This window comes from Mustela putorius, unplaced genomic scaffold, assembly GCF_011764305.1.
Source record: "Mustela putorius furo isolate JIRA1106 unplaced genomic scaffold, ASM1176430v1.1 tig00000430_pilon_pilon_pilon, whole genome shotgun sequence".
Classification (NCBI taxonomy): Eukaryota; Metazoa; Chordata; class Mammalia; order Carnivora; family Mustelidae; genus Mustela; species Mustela putorius.
Genome location: NW_025421377.1, coordinates 18,886,708 through 18,900,188, shown reverse-complemented (window position 1 = coordinate 18,900,188; position 13,481 = coordinate 18,886,708). Strand labels below are relative to the sequence as shown.

Genomic DNA, 13,481 nt, shown 5'->3' with positions numbered 1-13,481 from the left:
TAGAACTTAATCTCAGCGCAACTTCCAGCATTTCAAAATCATCAGACCTAAGGAGGTACTACCCTGAAAGGGGTGGGGTCTGTGTTTAAAGTTAAGTGACTAATTACAACAAGCAAACTCTGCAAATGCCCCAGAATGGGAGGTGGGCTGGATTTATAAATCAGTATCTCTATTAGCTTGTGTAAATAATACACTTAAAACAAACTGGCACACCAGTTTGTTTGTTTTTTTAAAGTGTTCTTAACTCTTACAAATATAGAATGCCAAACTATCAGTCGAGTATTTCTTATGACCTAAGCCTTCATCTTCTAGGAAAGATTAATCATGATTAATGATTCATTATCTTAGGGTCTCTAGAAAGCTAGTCCACACATAAAATCCATTCAGCAATAGAGTTTAGGTTCCTGTTTTCTCCGATTCACCCCTGCTGGAAATTCCTTGATTTCAGAAACCCTTTAAGCCAGTCCCTGTGCGGCAGCATTTCTCCACGTTTTCCTTGGACCACCCAAGAATCACCTGAAGATCTTGGGCCTCACCCCAGGCTAATAAAAGAGACTTTATAGGGAGGGGCAGGGTCCTGGAATTTGTATTAGAAGGAAGAAAACCTTATTTCTATGATTAGTGAGGTCACTTATGCCTAGATTCCCCTTACGCTGTTCCTCAGCTTCTCTCTTCCCAAACAACTGAACCAACAACAGGACTGATGCTCGGTGTAGGTATCGCAGCAGCCACGGGACTTGAGAATGATGTCATCTAAAGTCCAAAACTTAACCTAATACCTTCACCAACAAGTTATAAACAGCCAAGGGAACATCTGTGGGTGGAAATTCAGAGGATAATTACAAACGTCTATAAATACTCAGCTGCTATTTACTTTTCTTCCATTTAATATTTGGCACTATTTTCCTGTAGAGTTGGCCTGAGTTTGGTTTTTATTTCTTTTTTTCTTTTTCCTTTTCTTTCCTTTTGGGTTTTCCCCAGATACTGAGTAATAATAATAGCTGTATGCAATGAAAAGAGAAATCGTTACATCAATGTCACTCCTCCAAAAACACACCTCCCAAAACAGTTTCATTTTTAGCTTATAAACCCCACACCTTCTCTGTCCATTTAAACTCTCCTTACATAAATACAAATAAGAATATATTTTGGATACTAGCAGTTTTTCAATTTTCTAAATACTGCCTTTGATCTTCAGGTTTACAAATATACAACCAATTATATCTTGACAAGTTCTATAGTTTAAGTCAACCTGATGTTTATTTTATAATGTATCATTTTGGTTCTGTGAAAGAACTTGAAGTAAAATGTACATCACATTGATCAAGGAGACTGGCATTTAATGAGAAGAGATGGCCCCACAAACAGAAAATCTAAATATAAGTCCCAGTGTATGATCCCCACGATGCCAGGGTATTCTTATATAATGTCTCCAAGTGTCAAATAAAATACAAATCGAGATCATTTTTTTAACTTTATTTTTTTCAGTGTTCCAAGATTCACTGCTTATGCACCACACCCATGCAGTACGCGCCCTCCATAATACCCACCAGCAGGCTCACGACCCCTCCCTTCCAAAGCCCTCAGTTTGTTTCTCAGATTCTACAGTCTCTCACAGTTCATCTCCCAAGATCATTTTTATCTCATACCAGTTATGGTAAGGGTTAAAGGAGTCCAGGAATATTTTGTGTCCCAATTAAGTACTTGTGAATGCCGGGTAGTGCTAAGGAAGCCATGACTTGTTCCTTGATCTCTAACATAGCCTTCCATTTATTTTTATGTTTTTGCATTTTTCAAAATAAGTTGGTTTTCTTGCCCCTTCCTTAAAGATTTAGGACGTGGGTTTTGCACATTTGGTTCATCAAATGTGAAATGCAACGCTCCTTTAATTTAGATGACACTGTTGCCACCAAGTGGTCACTAGGAGTTACTGCAAGTCAAACCCCAGGCGTGATAAGTCACAGCCACATGATGCTGGATCAGGCAATTAAAATTCTGTGCGAATGAACCAAAAGTAGTAGCTTATTTTCTCCTTCCATGGTGATATAAACTGAGTAATACATCTTTCATCTAAATCTACAACGCTGTCTTACTCCTTCTTCTTCCCTGATTTTCACTAGAGCCCACAGCCAACAACAATTTAAAAATCGTTGGCTCTCTCCCAAATGCCTAACTCCTGTTCTCTGTACTTAGAGCCAAAGACCTGCAGAGAAATCTGAGACCTGAGAAGCCAGGATGGGGGGTTGGGAACCACCTGCAGATCACTACCAAAATATACCCAACATCTTATGTGTGTTTAATCGTTATACCCTATGAGCAGCATATCACTATCTATTTTTTACAGGTTGGGAAACTGAGGCTCAGATTGGTTCAGTAACTTCCAACATTGCCCAGTTCATGAGCAGCAGGATAGGCTTCAAATCCAGTACTCAGCCAAGGTTCTCTCAAAGCCTCCCTCCATGCCACATTTTGGCTCTGGGTCTTTTGGCTTCACCGTGTATAGAATTTTAGGAAGATTCTTAAATTAACTATGTCAGCATATTAGAATCACCTGGGGAGGTTTTTAAAAATATGAATGCCTAGGTTCCTTCCTAATCAATTAAAACCAAACTCTGAGGGGCTCCAGTGTCTATAATTTAAAAAAAAAAAAAAAAAAAAAAAAAAGAAACCTGCCAGTTATTGTTTCACTATGAAAGTTGAGAACCACTGGTTTAAAAGAATATTACTCATGTTAAAATTCTTTTCTATTTTTTTAGCCTTTAATCAGAAGGATATTTTTATTATAAAATATCTTATTAACACAGAGTTTCTCTCTTGTTGTAATAACAGGTGGATGAGATATTTATAGATTCAGCCTTGAACAAGCATTATATCAAGAACCAAGTAGTCAGACTGACGTATGTATGTTTGGGCAAAGGTGGACTCCCAGCCTGGAGGGACATAGGGCAAAGGAGATGGGAACACTCATATGTTGTTGTCTCTGTGAGGTTGGCTCTTGCCTAAGATTTCTCATGAATGGTATCTCTATACGGTCTGGAGATTCAGGGCTGACCACCATTTTCTAAATGCAAAAACTAAGATGCAGGGAAGCTGAGTGATACATTCAAAATTCCCCAAGTGACAGAAAAAAGATTCAAACCCCATCAACTGATTGTAAGGCCCAGAACTACCAGAACCTCTGCCCTTGGGAAAACCTACCAAGTTGTCTTGAGAGATATATCAGTTTAAAAATAAGAAGGCAAAGTTTGACTGCAGAATGGAATTATAGGTTTTACCTGTAATGAAGTCCCAGGAGCCATACCCAAACAAAAAATGTTCCTGTTTTAACAGATTTTCTGTTTGTTATGATAAAGGGAGAAGGTTCATATCAGTTGCAGAAATTACTCAGAGGTTTCAACTGTGTTATTTGGAAAGCATGTAGCAGAACATAAATACATAATAGGTGCAAACCTATGAGCCTATAAGACTCATCCTCTTAAAAAATGAATATATTCAGGCAGATTTATATAAAGGAAATAATATTTTTTCTGACTACAGATTAATGTCTTATTAGACGACTTATTCCAAGTTCCTTACACCTTTACTAAATAACTAGTGACCTCCAGAATCTAATTTATCTAATTATCTAATTTATAATATAAATTAGATAAATTCTACAATGTTTAGGAGATAAAAAGCACATATTTGCTGAAATTCTCTAGATTTCGTATCATTTCTTTTCAAATTCTGATTTACCATCACATTCTAGAAACATTATGATAGTCTTGTGAACTCTGAAATTTATAGTCATTATAACTTGTAAGTTTCTCTGTGGAGCTAGAGAAATTCTACCTCATAAAAAATGTTTTCCTTCTGTCTAAAGAGGGAAAATTAACTTGGTCTTACATTTGCCAATATGTCATAAAATTCTGATTATTTGTATCTTCACATTCTGGAGCCTAAATGGACAACAGTATATAAAAGTGCCTCAGAATCAATACGATTTCCTGTTTTTAGTTAAAGGATTCAGGAGAATTAGGGCCTGTAGTGCTTTTCAGAGCTTGGGTCTTTTGAAGTATAAAAATAAGAGACAAAGCAGATCAGTACATAGATTTAATTTTTAAAGGCCTTTAATTGTTTGGTTTTCCCAATTTAAAAAGGAAAAACTGAATACTACAGGTAGAGAGACTTGAACTTGTTTATATAAAAAAAGTTCAAAGAACTGCACATGTTTAATCTGGAGAAGACTCGGGAACCAGGAATGTCACTGTCTTCATATATTTTATGTGGGAAAGGAACTTGATGTTTTATATATGTCCCAACTGGTAGACCTAATCCTAATGTAGTGGAAGATATAAAGAGACACTTTTCAACTCAAAATTAAGAATTCTCTTAAAATTAGAGCTGATCAAAGAGAAACAACCTTTGGAAGGAAGTAAATTTCCCATCATTTTAATTACTGCCCCGGGGGGTTAGAGGGCTGTGGGTGCTTAGAGGTGATGTAGGTATCAGCTGGCCAAAGAGACCACTAAAGTTTCTTCTGATCCTTAGACTTTACAATTTGGATGAATTTTTTTTGAGATCTGAATCTTACCCAACTACTATAACAAGCCTTCAAATTAATGGGGAAATTTTACTCAAAATATGATGGAAACTTGAAGAGGGGACATATAAAATGATCTTGAGTCAGTGACATAGAGATGAATGTCAATGTAAGAAGATTAGTTCTCAACACTTTTAGTAATTAAGGCATAATCCAGGAGTGTTAAATCCAGGAAAGAGTGTAAGACCCAGTGTATTCCTTGAATAAACATTTTTCTCTTGTACGTTGCAGTCCAGAGGAAGATGGTGTGAAAATAGACATCGTTATGGTGTTTCAGTTCCCCTCTACTGAGCAAAGGGCCTTAATAAAGGAGAAAATCCTTAGCATCTTAAATCAGAAGATAAGGAACACAAGAGCCGTACCCATAAATGTGTCTTCAGTTCAAGTTAATGGTAAGTAGGTACACTCTTTTTGGGGGTGTGACTACTTTACTCGTATCGTAAAGATACTTTATGTCTTATCTTAAACTTACTTTCCATTAACTTCCATTCCAAATAACAGCTAGAATTTAGATGGGAAAATTTTTTTCAAGTTAAAAAAATGCCATTTCAAGGTTTTGTGTTTCTCTGATAAATGCAAGTCTGAAGTTAGTTGTCAAGTGGTTTTTCCTGTAGGTATTGACCGGCAGTCATCCTTAAGTAAAGGCAAACCTTACCACTAATAGAGAATTAATCTGATCCAGCCACCACCTCCATGACTAAGGTAGGGAAAACACCAAGCATTTAGCAACAACTATTTTCCAGGACGTGACCTTCCTAAAACATAAACTCATGTGTTGCCTTTTAAAAATATGGATGGTTTCTATATATAGTGAAATTATGACATTTCTCTTAACTTTTCCTCCTGTGGGCATTTGGGAAAATGATTAAAAAAAAAAAACTTTGGAGCCACTAAAGCCACCTTAAAAGTGATGTTTTAAAAATCTCTGAGCTACCGGAACAAACTGAGGGTTACTGGAGGGGAGCGGGTGGGAGAGATGGGGTGGCGGGTGATGGACACTGGGGAGGGGGTATCCTATGGTGAGAAAAAAAAATAAAATAAAAATTTTTTAAAATCACAAACCATTATGCCATTATCATTACACTGAAAAGGCAAACCAATCCTTATCAAGTCCCTTTTCTACACTCTTCACATGCAGCATCTAATTTCTATATTCTTAGGAAGTAGGCAAATTCACCTTTATAAATATGAAAGAGAAACAAAAAATTAAGGACACTAATAAATAAAACGATGTAAGATTCAAATCTAGATCTCTAATATCTTGAGAGGCTTTATATAAAAAAGTGCTCTGGTCAAACACGTCTTAGAAATTCTGTCTATAAGACATATATAATATGTCTTATATTAGCATATTAAAGGCTCTGCGGCTAGACACAAACCTGTTTTTACCCTTGTGCATTAAGCTACTTCTGCAATACTTCCTTCCGGCACACAAGTGCAGATTTCTCCTACAAATTCCAATGGATACTAGACTTAAGAGAGTTTCAGGGTAAGTAATTAATATCAGAGGTGAAACAGGATGCCCTACCCTTGTAAGGGTCTGGCTGACTCCTCAAGAGGAAACCTGACCAGGAAGTGAAAATCTCAGGGAATGGGAGGGGCGTGAGTTTGCTGGTGAAGAGTCAGCTACTCCGGGAATAAAGCTGGGGACCTCTCCCAACCCAGGAGGGAAGAACCTGTCAAGGGCTTAATCCACCTTGTTACATGGGGAAACAAATGAGTTGAGGTTGTGAAATAGTGGCAGTTCTGATAAAGTATAGGACGTGTTGTGTGTGACTTCCAATAACCAGTTAATTGCCAGAAATTTAAAAGCCTGAGCTATCTGAAACCAGCAATGAAGCACAAAATGGCTATCCGTTGCCTGGCCTTTTTGTTTTCGACAGGCTCAGTTTATGTAATACACTTTAATCTTAATGACTAGTAGCTTAAAAGGTAGGATGTTGTTGGAGAACCTGATTTGAAAGTTTACCCCACCGAGTCACTTTAAGACCACCCAAGTAATTGGCCCATGACTTTACCTCTGTTCTCTCATCCATAAAAATTGCAATTATTCTTCCTGTAATCATGTATATGAGGATGTATAAGAAAATAGAAAATGTGAAACATATAGGCCATTACTACTTAGAAAGCTAGTAAATTCTACACGTGCTTTGGAAATCTGAAAGCATAATGTGAGTGACTGGTAGTAGAAAAAGCTGCAACCTTGAAAGTTTCCAAATTTCCAAATGTAAAAAGAGAAGTGTTTACTAACATTTAGGAAAACCCACTTAGTGAAAAGCTCAGCATAATCCTCAAGGCAAAATCACAGCTCTCCAGGAACACTCAATCTGGACGGTCCCCAATGAGTGGGAAACTGTTGACATTCTAGACCAAGTCTAGAAATAACCCTGCAGCCCAGGATTATCTGTTATTTGTCAAGAATCTGTGGGTTGGTTTGGTTTTGTTTTGTTGTTTTCTGGGGTTTCTTTTGAAAAACAAACACTGCGTGATATGGATCCTTCGAGGGATGCAAGGTGTCAAAGGGAAGCTAAAATCGGCTCCTTTGCATTGCAAACACTGATGGGGTCCGTGATCAAAGGATCTAGACTGATATAAAGTGAAAGTCAAGCAAAGCTTTGATTTCACACCAGAACGGAGAATCAAACCGACTGCCGGGGGCGTCTCTTACAGAGAGAGCGACACCCCCCCCCACTTTGCTTTTATAGAGCAAAGGCCATGTGATTGAGCCTGGCCAATGAGATTGTAACACACAGAGAAAGTTGCATAGTCATGCTAGGTCACACACGGGTGGCCAATTGAATTACAATTTACCCTATAGTAGCTGTTTGAACTAGCCTATCACTTTGGTGAGTATTGGCGCCCCAAAGACAGGGTTCATATTCTTTGGTGGTTAGGGAGATAGTATGTGCGCTTTACTGTTGGACGCCTCCACCTGGCCCGACTCGTCCTTATATCTGGGCTCTGTTATCAGAGACTTGTCAGCCATATTTTACTGGTTTCCCAGACTTGTTTCTAATTATGTTCCTCTGGGGGGCAAGGTCAATTTAAGTTCACTGCATAAACAACAAAATGGCTGTTCTACCGAGATGGGGTCGCTCTGGCTAAGGCCCTTACAACACCATGGCTGTGAAAGAGCAGGTCACTGCCTACGTTTGGTTCATGTGTGCTCCAGTTCCCCTCATGGTCCTCGTAGCATGCAGACCCCTGAATACTAACACAATTACTCTCAACTCAGAAGTATGTTAGAGGCTCATTTTCATGGCTTAGGTGTTAATATTCATTTCACTCCTTCACATGAAAAGTAAAATTATTTGGTAAAAATTAGATATCAACAGCTAGTTACTTGCATGGGGATATTTTAACTCTAAGTGTGATCATTCTTCCTAAAAATTCACTCCTCAAAAATCCAATTACACTCACAACCATTTCAAACAACCTGGTACCCTTCCTGGAAAGGGGAAATTTGTGTCTTGCTCAAACTAAGATGAAGCTTTAAAGAAGAAGAAGTTTAACATCATACTACTTTCATTTTAATCCATTACTAACTAATGTAGGAAATATTAAATTATGTTTTAAAAAAATGAAACAAGAAATTTGTTTCTTGTTTCTTGTCAAACTACATTTGACAGAAAATTGAGTTCTTCTATAGAGTAAATACTGAGAATCTGTCCTGAGCAATTGATTCTTTATCATATAATGATTTGGGCATGAATGTAAGGGTATTATTTTTTTTAGAGATTTTATTTATTTATTTGAGAGAGAGAGCACAAGTAAGCAGAGCAGCAGGCAGAGAGAGAGGGAGAAGCAGGCTCTTCACTGAGCAGGGAGCCCAATGTGGGGCTTGATCCCAGGACCCTGGAATCATGACCTGAGCAGAAGTCAGCTGCTTAGCCCACTGAGCCACCCAGGCACCCATGTAAGGGTATTCTTGAATTGAATACTTTCAAAATTCCTGCTTCACAGAATTCGTCCTTACTAGTTTGCCAAGTTGGATTTATAGAAGGTGAGTAGAAAGAAACATTCTTATTTTGCACAATGTAAAGTTAGAGACAGCGAGTATGAGTCTGAAAAACATGGCACTGGTCAAAATAAGTAAAACAGTTTATCCTCATTCTGCTCAGTAAGGTTTTTTATCTTGAAAATCAACACAATTTTTAAATAACCTTCCATCAATTTAAGCTGAAATGTTCATGTGTCCTTTGTCAGATTCTTTTTTTTTTTTTTTTTTTTTAATTTATTTGACACACAGAGAGAGAAAGAGAGCACAACAGGGGAAGCAGCAGGCAGAGGGAGAAGCAGGCTCACAGACCGGGGAGCCCGATGCGGGGCTCAATTCAAGGACCCTGGGATCATGACCTGAGCTGAAGGCAGACACTCAACGACTGAGCCACCCAGGCGTCCTAATCCTTTGTTAAATTCTTAACTTTGCTGGAAATTGAGAAAATTTGATTTTAGATTCTGTCCAATAACTGGTCTTTACCAATATTCAGCAGATATTGGATAAGACTACATAGTCATTTATTCTTCAGAAAAATTTATTTTGACAATTTAGTTAATTGTTTTAGAAGTATTTTAAATATAGTTTATATGGGTGGTTTCAAAGATTTTTTTTTCATTCCTAAACCCTTTGACTAAAGAAAGGCTTACATGAATTCCTCAATAGAAGAGATAAAAGCAGAGCTGCTTTGACAGAGGCTGGGTTTGAGCCTGGAGACCCCACCTACTTGCTCCCTCTTTCCCCGTTTTCTCTAACTCCTGAAGTGAAATCCAAAGAGGCTATATCCTGCCCATTAGGAAATCCCTGTTCTGTATTAATAAAAACTATTTGTGGGTTCAATCACCCACTATTTGAGTCTTAATCACCTACAGCTTGAGGATTTTTCCACCTACCCAGAGGTTGCCTATGAATCTCTATAAAAATTGTATACATATCTAGTTTATTGGGCTACCATTCTCCTGATTACATGCTCGATTGTCCAGAGTTCATATATAGTTAATATCCTCTGAAAGACCAACTAAGACCATATCACATTATCAATCTATATTCCATTTTGTTTTTCAGCAATGAGCTCATCAACAGGGAAGCTAACTGTCCAAGCATGTAAGTCTAGTTAGCTTCTAAAAACAAATTCCATTTCCACATCAAAAAGGACAATGTCTTCAAGTATTACCTCATAATTTCCCATCCATGTCACACATTCTCTTTGGAAGAGAGTAACAACTGGACAACAGATGGAAATAAATTTTTCTGAAAATGATCTTTTTCATCATGTTCAAGAAAAACATTTCACATGGTGGGAATTCGGGGGTAATTTAAATAAATTATGCATTTCTGCCTCGGAATAAATGGGCTTGTTTTTCTAATTTTAGAAATGCTATGAAATGTTCTTTCTGCTGAGAAATAAAATTAAAGAAAGCAATAAATGGGGAGGAAATAGACCGTATTATCTATGACTGAGCTATAAAATGTGCTTAATACATTCATTTTCATGGTTGATAGCAGCTCCATCCACTCACTCCATATCACTGTGGCCTAAATTTTGAAAGATTTTATCAAAGTGGTGATGAATTTGAACAAAGGTATTCATGTCTTTGCCTCTGTATCTTGCAAACACACTATATATTTCTATTCATTTATTCATTCGTTCATTCATTCAACGAGTATCTTTTTCACATCTACCAAGTGCCAGAAAGTGAATCCCACTATGAATAAGACACGATCCCTCCTCTAAAATGAAGAGTTTGAAGGTAGGGGAAGACATAAATAAATCAGGAAATGTTAAAATAGTGTGATAAATGCTACAATAGAGAAAGTGCACAATGTGATTGACAGTCAATCACAGAGTCCGCTTAACCCGGTCTTATAGGGTCAGAAAATGATCCCTGAGACAGGAGAAAGAGGAGATGCCATGAATCAAGTGGCAAGTAGAATAAGTGTCCTGGACAGGGGCAGTAGTATGTAAAAATATCTTCAGAAAAGCAAGAACATGGTCATTTCTTATAACATAAAAATGTCAGTGTAACTGGAACATAGAATGGGAAATGGGTATGATTAATAATGATCAAGGACCAGAACCATGCTGAAACATTTTTCCTTTATTTGAAAGGCAGTAAGAGAAGTCATTAAAGGGTTTAACATATAAGAAACATTACTCAGTTTTCAGCATGGAGAATAGATCAGAAGAGCTGGACAGAAGCAGGGTGACAAACTAAAGCTATCCTAGTCCTCCAGATGAGAAAAACGTTAGTCTACACTAGAGTGAAGGCAGAGTGGTGGAGATTTCTAAAATGACAGGCCACAGTGCTGTGTAGTCAATATCAATAAAATGAGTTTTCTTTTTTGATACTCAATTAGTTGGAAGAAGAATTGAACTACAATATTTTCTTTATTAGCACCATGTTCATAACAGGCTTAATTCTGAGAAACCCTAAGCAGCTAAATAATCTCTTATCTGATACACATAATACAGTACGTATTTATTCCGACCAATAGTGAATGGGATATTTATGTGGAAACGCGGCACTCTATCCTGAAGAGTGAGAAACTGGTCATCATACATTAACCCATGCACACCTGAGGAACTAGTCATACAGAAAAATATATGAGAGAAGGAGTTCCAACAAATGGGCAATTACTTGTCTGGGGAGCTCTTCTGGTAACAATTTCAGGTCAAAGTAACGCACTGGGTCTTCAGAAACTGGGAAGCAATAGTCTCAGTAGGAGTTCCCAGGACATCTCAAGTCCTCAGGACACCTACTTTGTGATATATCAACCCTTTGTAGTTTCACATAGCTTTAGTAAGCAATATATATCCACAAATAAATACAGGGATGAGAAAAACATCAACATATCAGGGAACAAAGAGGATAGATATTCATATTGTATATGTTTATATAATGATAAATGTCAATACTAGATTAGCGCTCTCTCTTAGGTACCCTGAACCAAAGACTATAGAGACATTTCTTATGACTTAATGATCTTATCTCTTACAGGCTGTGGTAAACGAGTTGTTCCATTAATAGTCAACAGAATAATGTCTGGAGACGTCGCAGCCAAGGCTGCCTGGCCTTGGCAAGCTTCCCTTCAGCGTAATAACGTACATCAGTGTGGGGCCACCCTGGTCAGTAATACGTGGCTCATCACAGCAGCGCACTGCTTTACAAAGTAAGTTATTGACTCTACGTTGGCCTCCACTACTGTTAAAAACTGAGTTTTATTATGTTCTGAGTAAAAACCAATACCCCCAAATATTACTGATGTAAATGAAAAAGTTTTCTTTCTGGTTCTTTTCTAATATAATGTTACAGTTGTATACTTCTTTGCAACATTACTGGGGGTAGTAGTAATTATCTTAACACTCATTGGTCACTGCCTCACAGGTCTTGGGAAGGGGTGTTGGAGTATAGTTTACACAGATGTTACATTAGTTGCAGGTGTGTAACATGGTGATTCAGCTTCTCTCTGCCCTACGCTGTGCTCACCAAACGTGTAACTGCCATCCATCACCATACGACATTTTTATGGCATCACTGACTCTATTTCCCATGCTCTGCCTTTTATTCCTCGGGGTTATTCATTCTACATTTTTCTCACCCCTCAACCTTCCCCTCACCATCAGTTTGTTCTCCGACTTTATAGGTCTGATTCTACCTGTTTATTCCTTTTTTTTTTTTTTCAGGTTCCACACATGAGTGAAATAATATGGCATTTGTCTTTCTCGGTCTGAATTATTTATTATTAGCATAATACCTTCTAGGTTCATCCATGCTGTTGCAAATGGCATGATCTCCTCCTTTCGTATGGCTGTGTAATATTCCTGTGTGTGTGTGTGTGTGTGTGTGTGTGTGTACACCTCACATCTTCCTTATCTATTTGGTTATCAGTGGATACTTAAGTAACTTCCATATTTGGGCCATTGTAAATAATGCTGCATTAAAACATAAGGGTGCAAATAACATTTTTTGGCTTTTTTCTTTTTTTAGTTTTTATTTAAATTCCAGTTAACATACAATGTAATACTAGTTTCAACTGTACGATTTAGTGCTTCCGCACTTACATACAACACCCAGGGCTCATCATCACAACTGTACCCCTTAATCCCCACCACCTACTTAACCCGTCCTTCCACTCACCACTCACCACCCCTCTGGTCACCATCAGTTTATCCTCTATAGTTAAGAGTTGTGTTTCTTTGTTTGCCTCTCCTTTGTTCCCCTATGCTCTTTGGTTTGTTTCCTAAATTCCACATACAAGTGAAACCATATACTATTTGTCCTTCTCTGACTTACTTCACTTAGCATAATGCTCTAGCTCCATCCATGTCATTGCAAATGGTTAAGATTTCACTCTTTTTTATGGCTAAGTAATATCCCATTGCATGTATATATACCATATCTTACTTATCCATTCATAATGGACATCTGGTCTGTTTCCATAATTTGGCTATTGTAAATAATGCTGCTATAAACATGCATCCCTTCGAATTAGTATTTTTGTATTCCTTGGGTAAATACCTAGTAGTGTGGTTGTTAGATAATAGGGTGGTTCTACTTTCAAGTTTTTGAAGAGTCTTCGTACTGTTTTCCAGAGCGGCTGCACCAGTTTGCATTCCCACCCTCAGTGTAAGGGGGTTCCCTTTTCTCCATATCCTCGCCAACACCTGTTGTTTCTTACATTATTGACTTTAGGTATTCTGACAAGTGTGCGGTGATGTCTCATTATAGCTTTGATTTAGAGTGCACGTATCTTTTTGAATTAGTGTATTTTGTTTTCTTTGAATAAATACCCAGTAGTGGTATTACTGTGTCATATGGTAATTCTATTTTAATTTGTGAGGATCCTCTATATTGTTTTTCACAATAACTGTACCAATTTACATTCTCACCAACAGTGCTC

The 13,481-nt window shown here is 37.6% G+C and overlaps 1 protein-coding gene across 2 annotated transcripts in view; it reads left to right on the top strand.

The window, feature by feature from the left end:
• Nucleotides 1–13,481, top strand: part of TMPRSS11A (transmembrane serine protease 11A) — a 58,726-nt gene that overhangs the window by 32,584 nt on the left and 12,661 nt on the right. The window contains exons 4-7 of one of the 2 annotated variants that reach the window (XM_013062347.2): nucleotides 2,830–2,897; nucleotides 4,814–4,974; nucleotides 9,645–9,683; nucleotides 11,579–11,750. In XM_013062347.2, the coding sequence (XP_012917801.1) occupies nucleotides 2,830–2,897; nucleotides 4,814–4,974; nucleotides 9,645–9,683; nucleotides 11,579–11,750 (440 nt within the window). The remainder of the gene's footprint in view (nucleotides 1–2,829; nucleotides 2,898–4,813; nucleotides 4,975–9,644; nucleotides 9,684–11,578; nucleotides 11,751–13,481) is intronic. The other variant, XM_013062348.2, reaches the window with a different exon arrangement.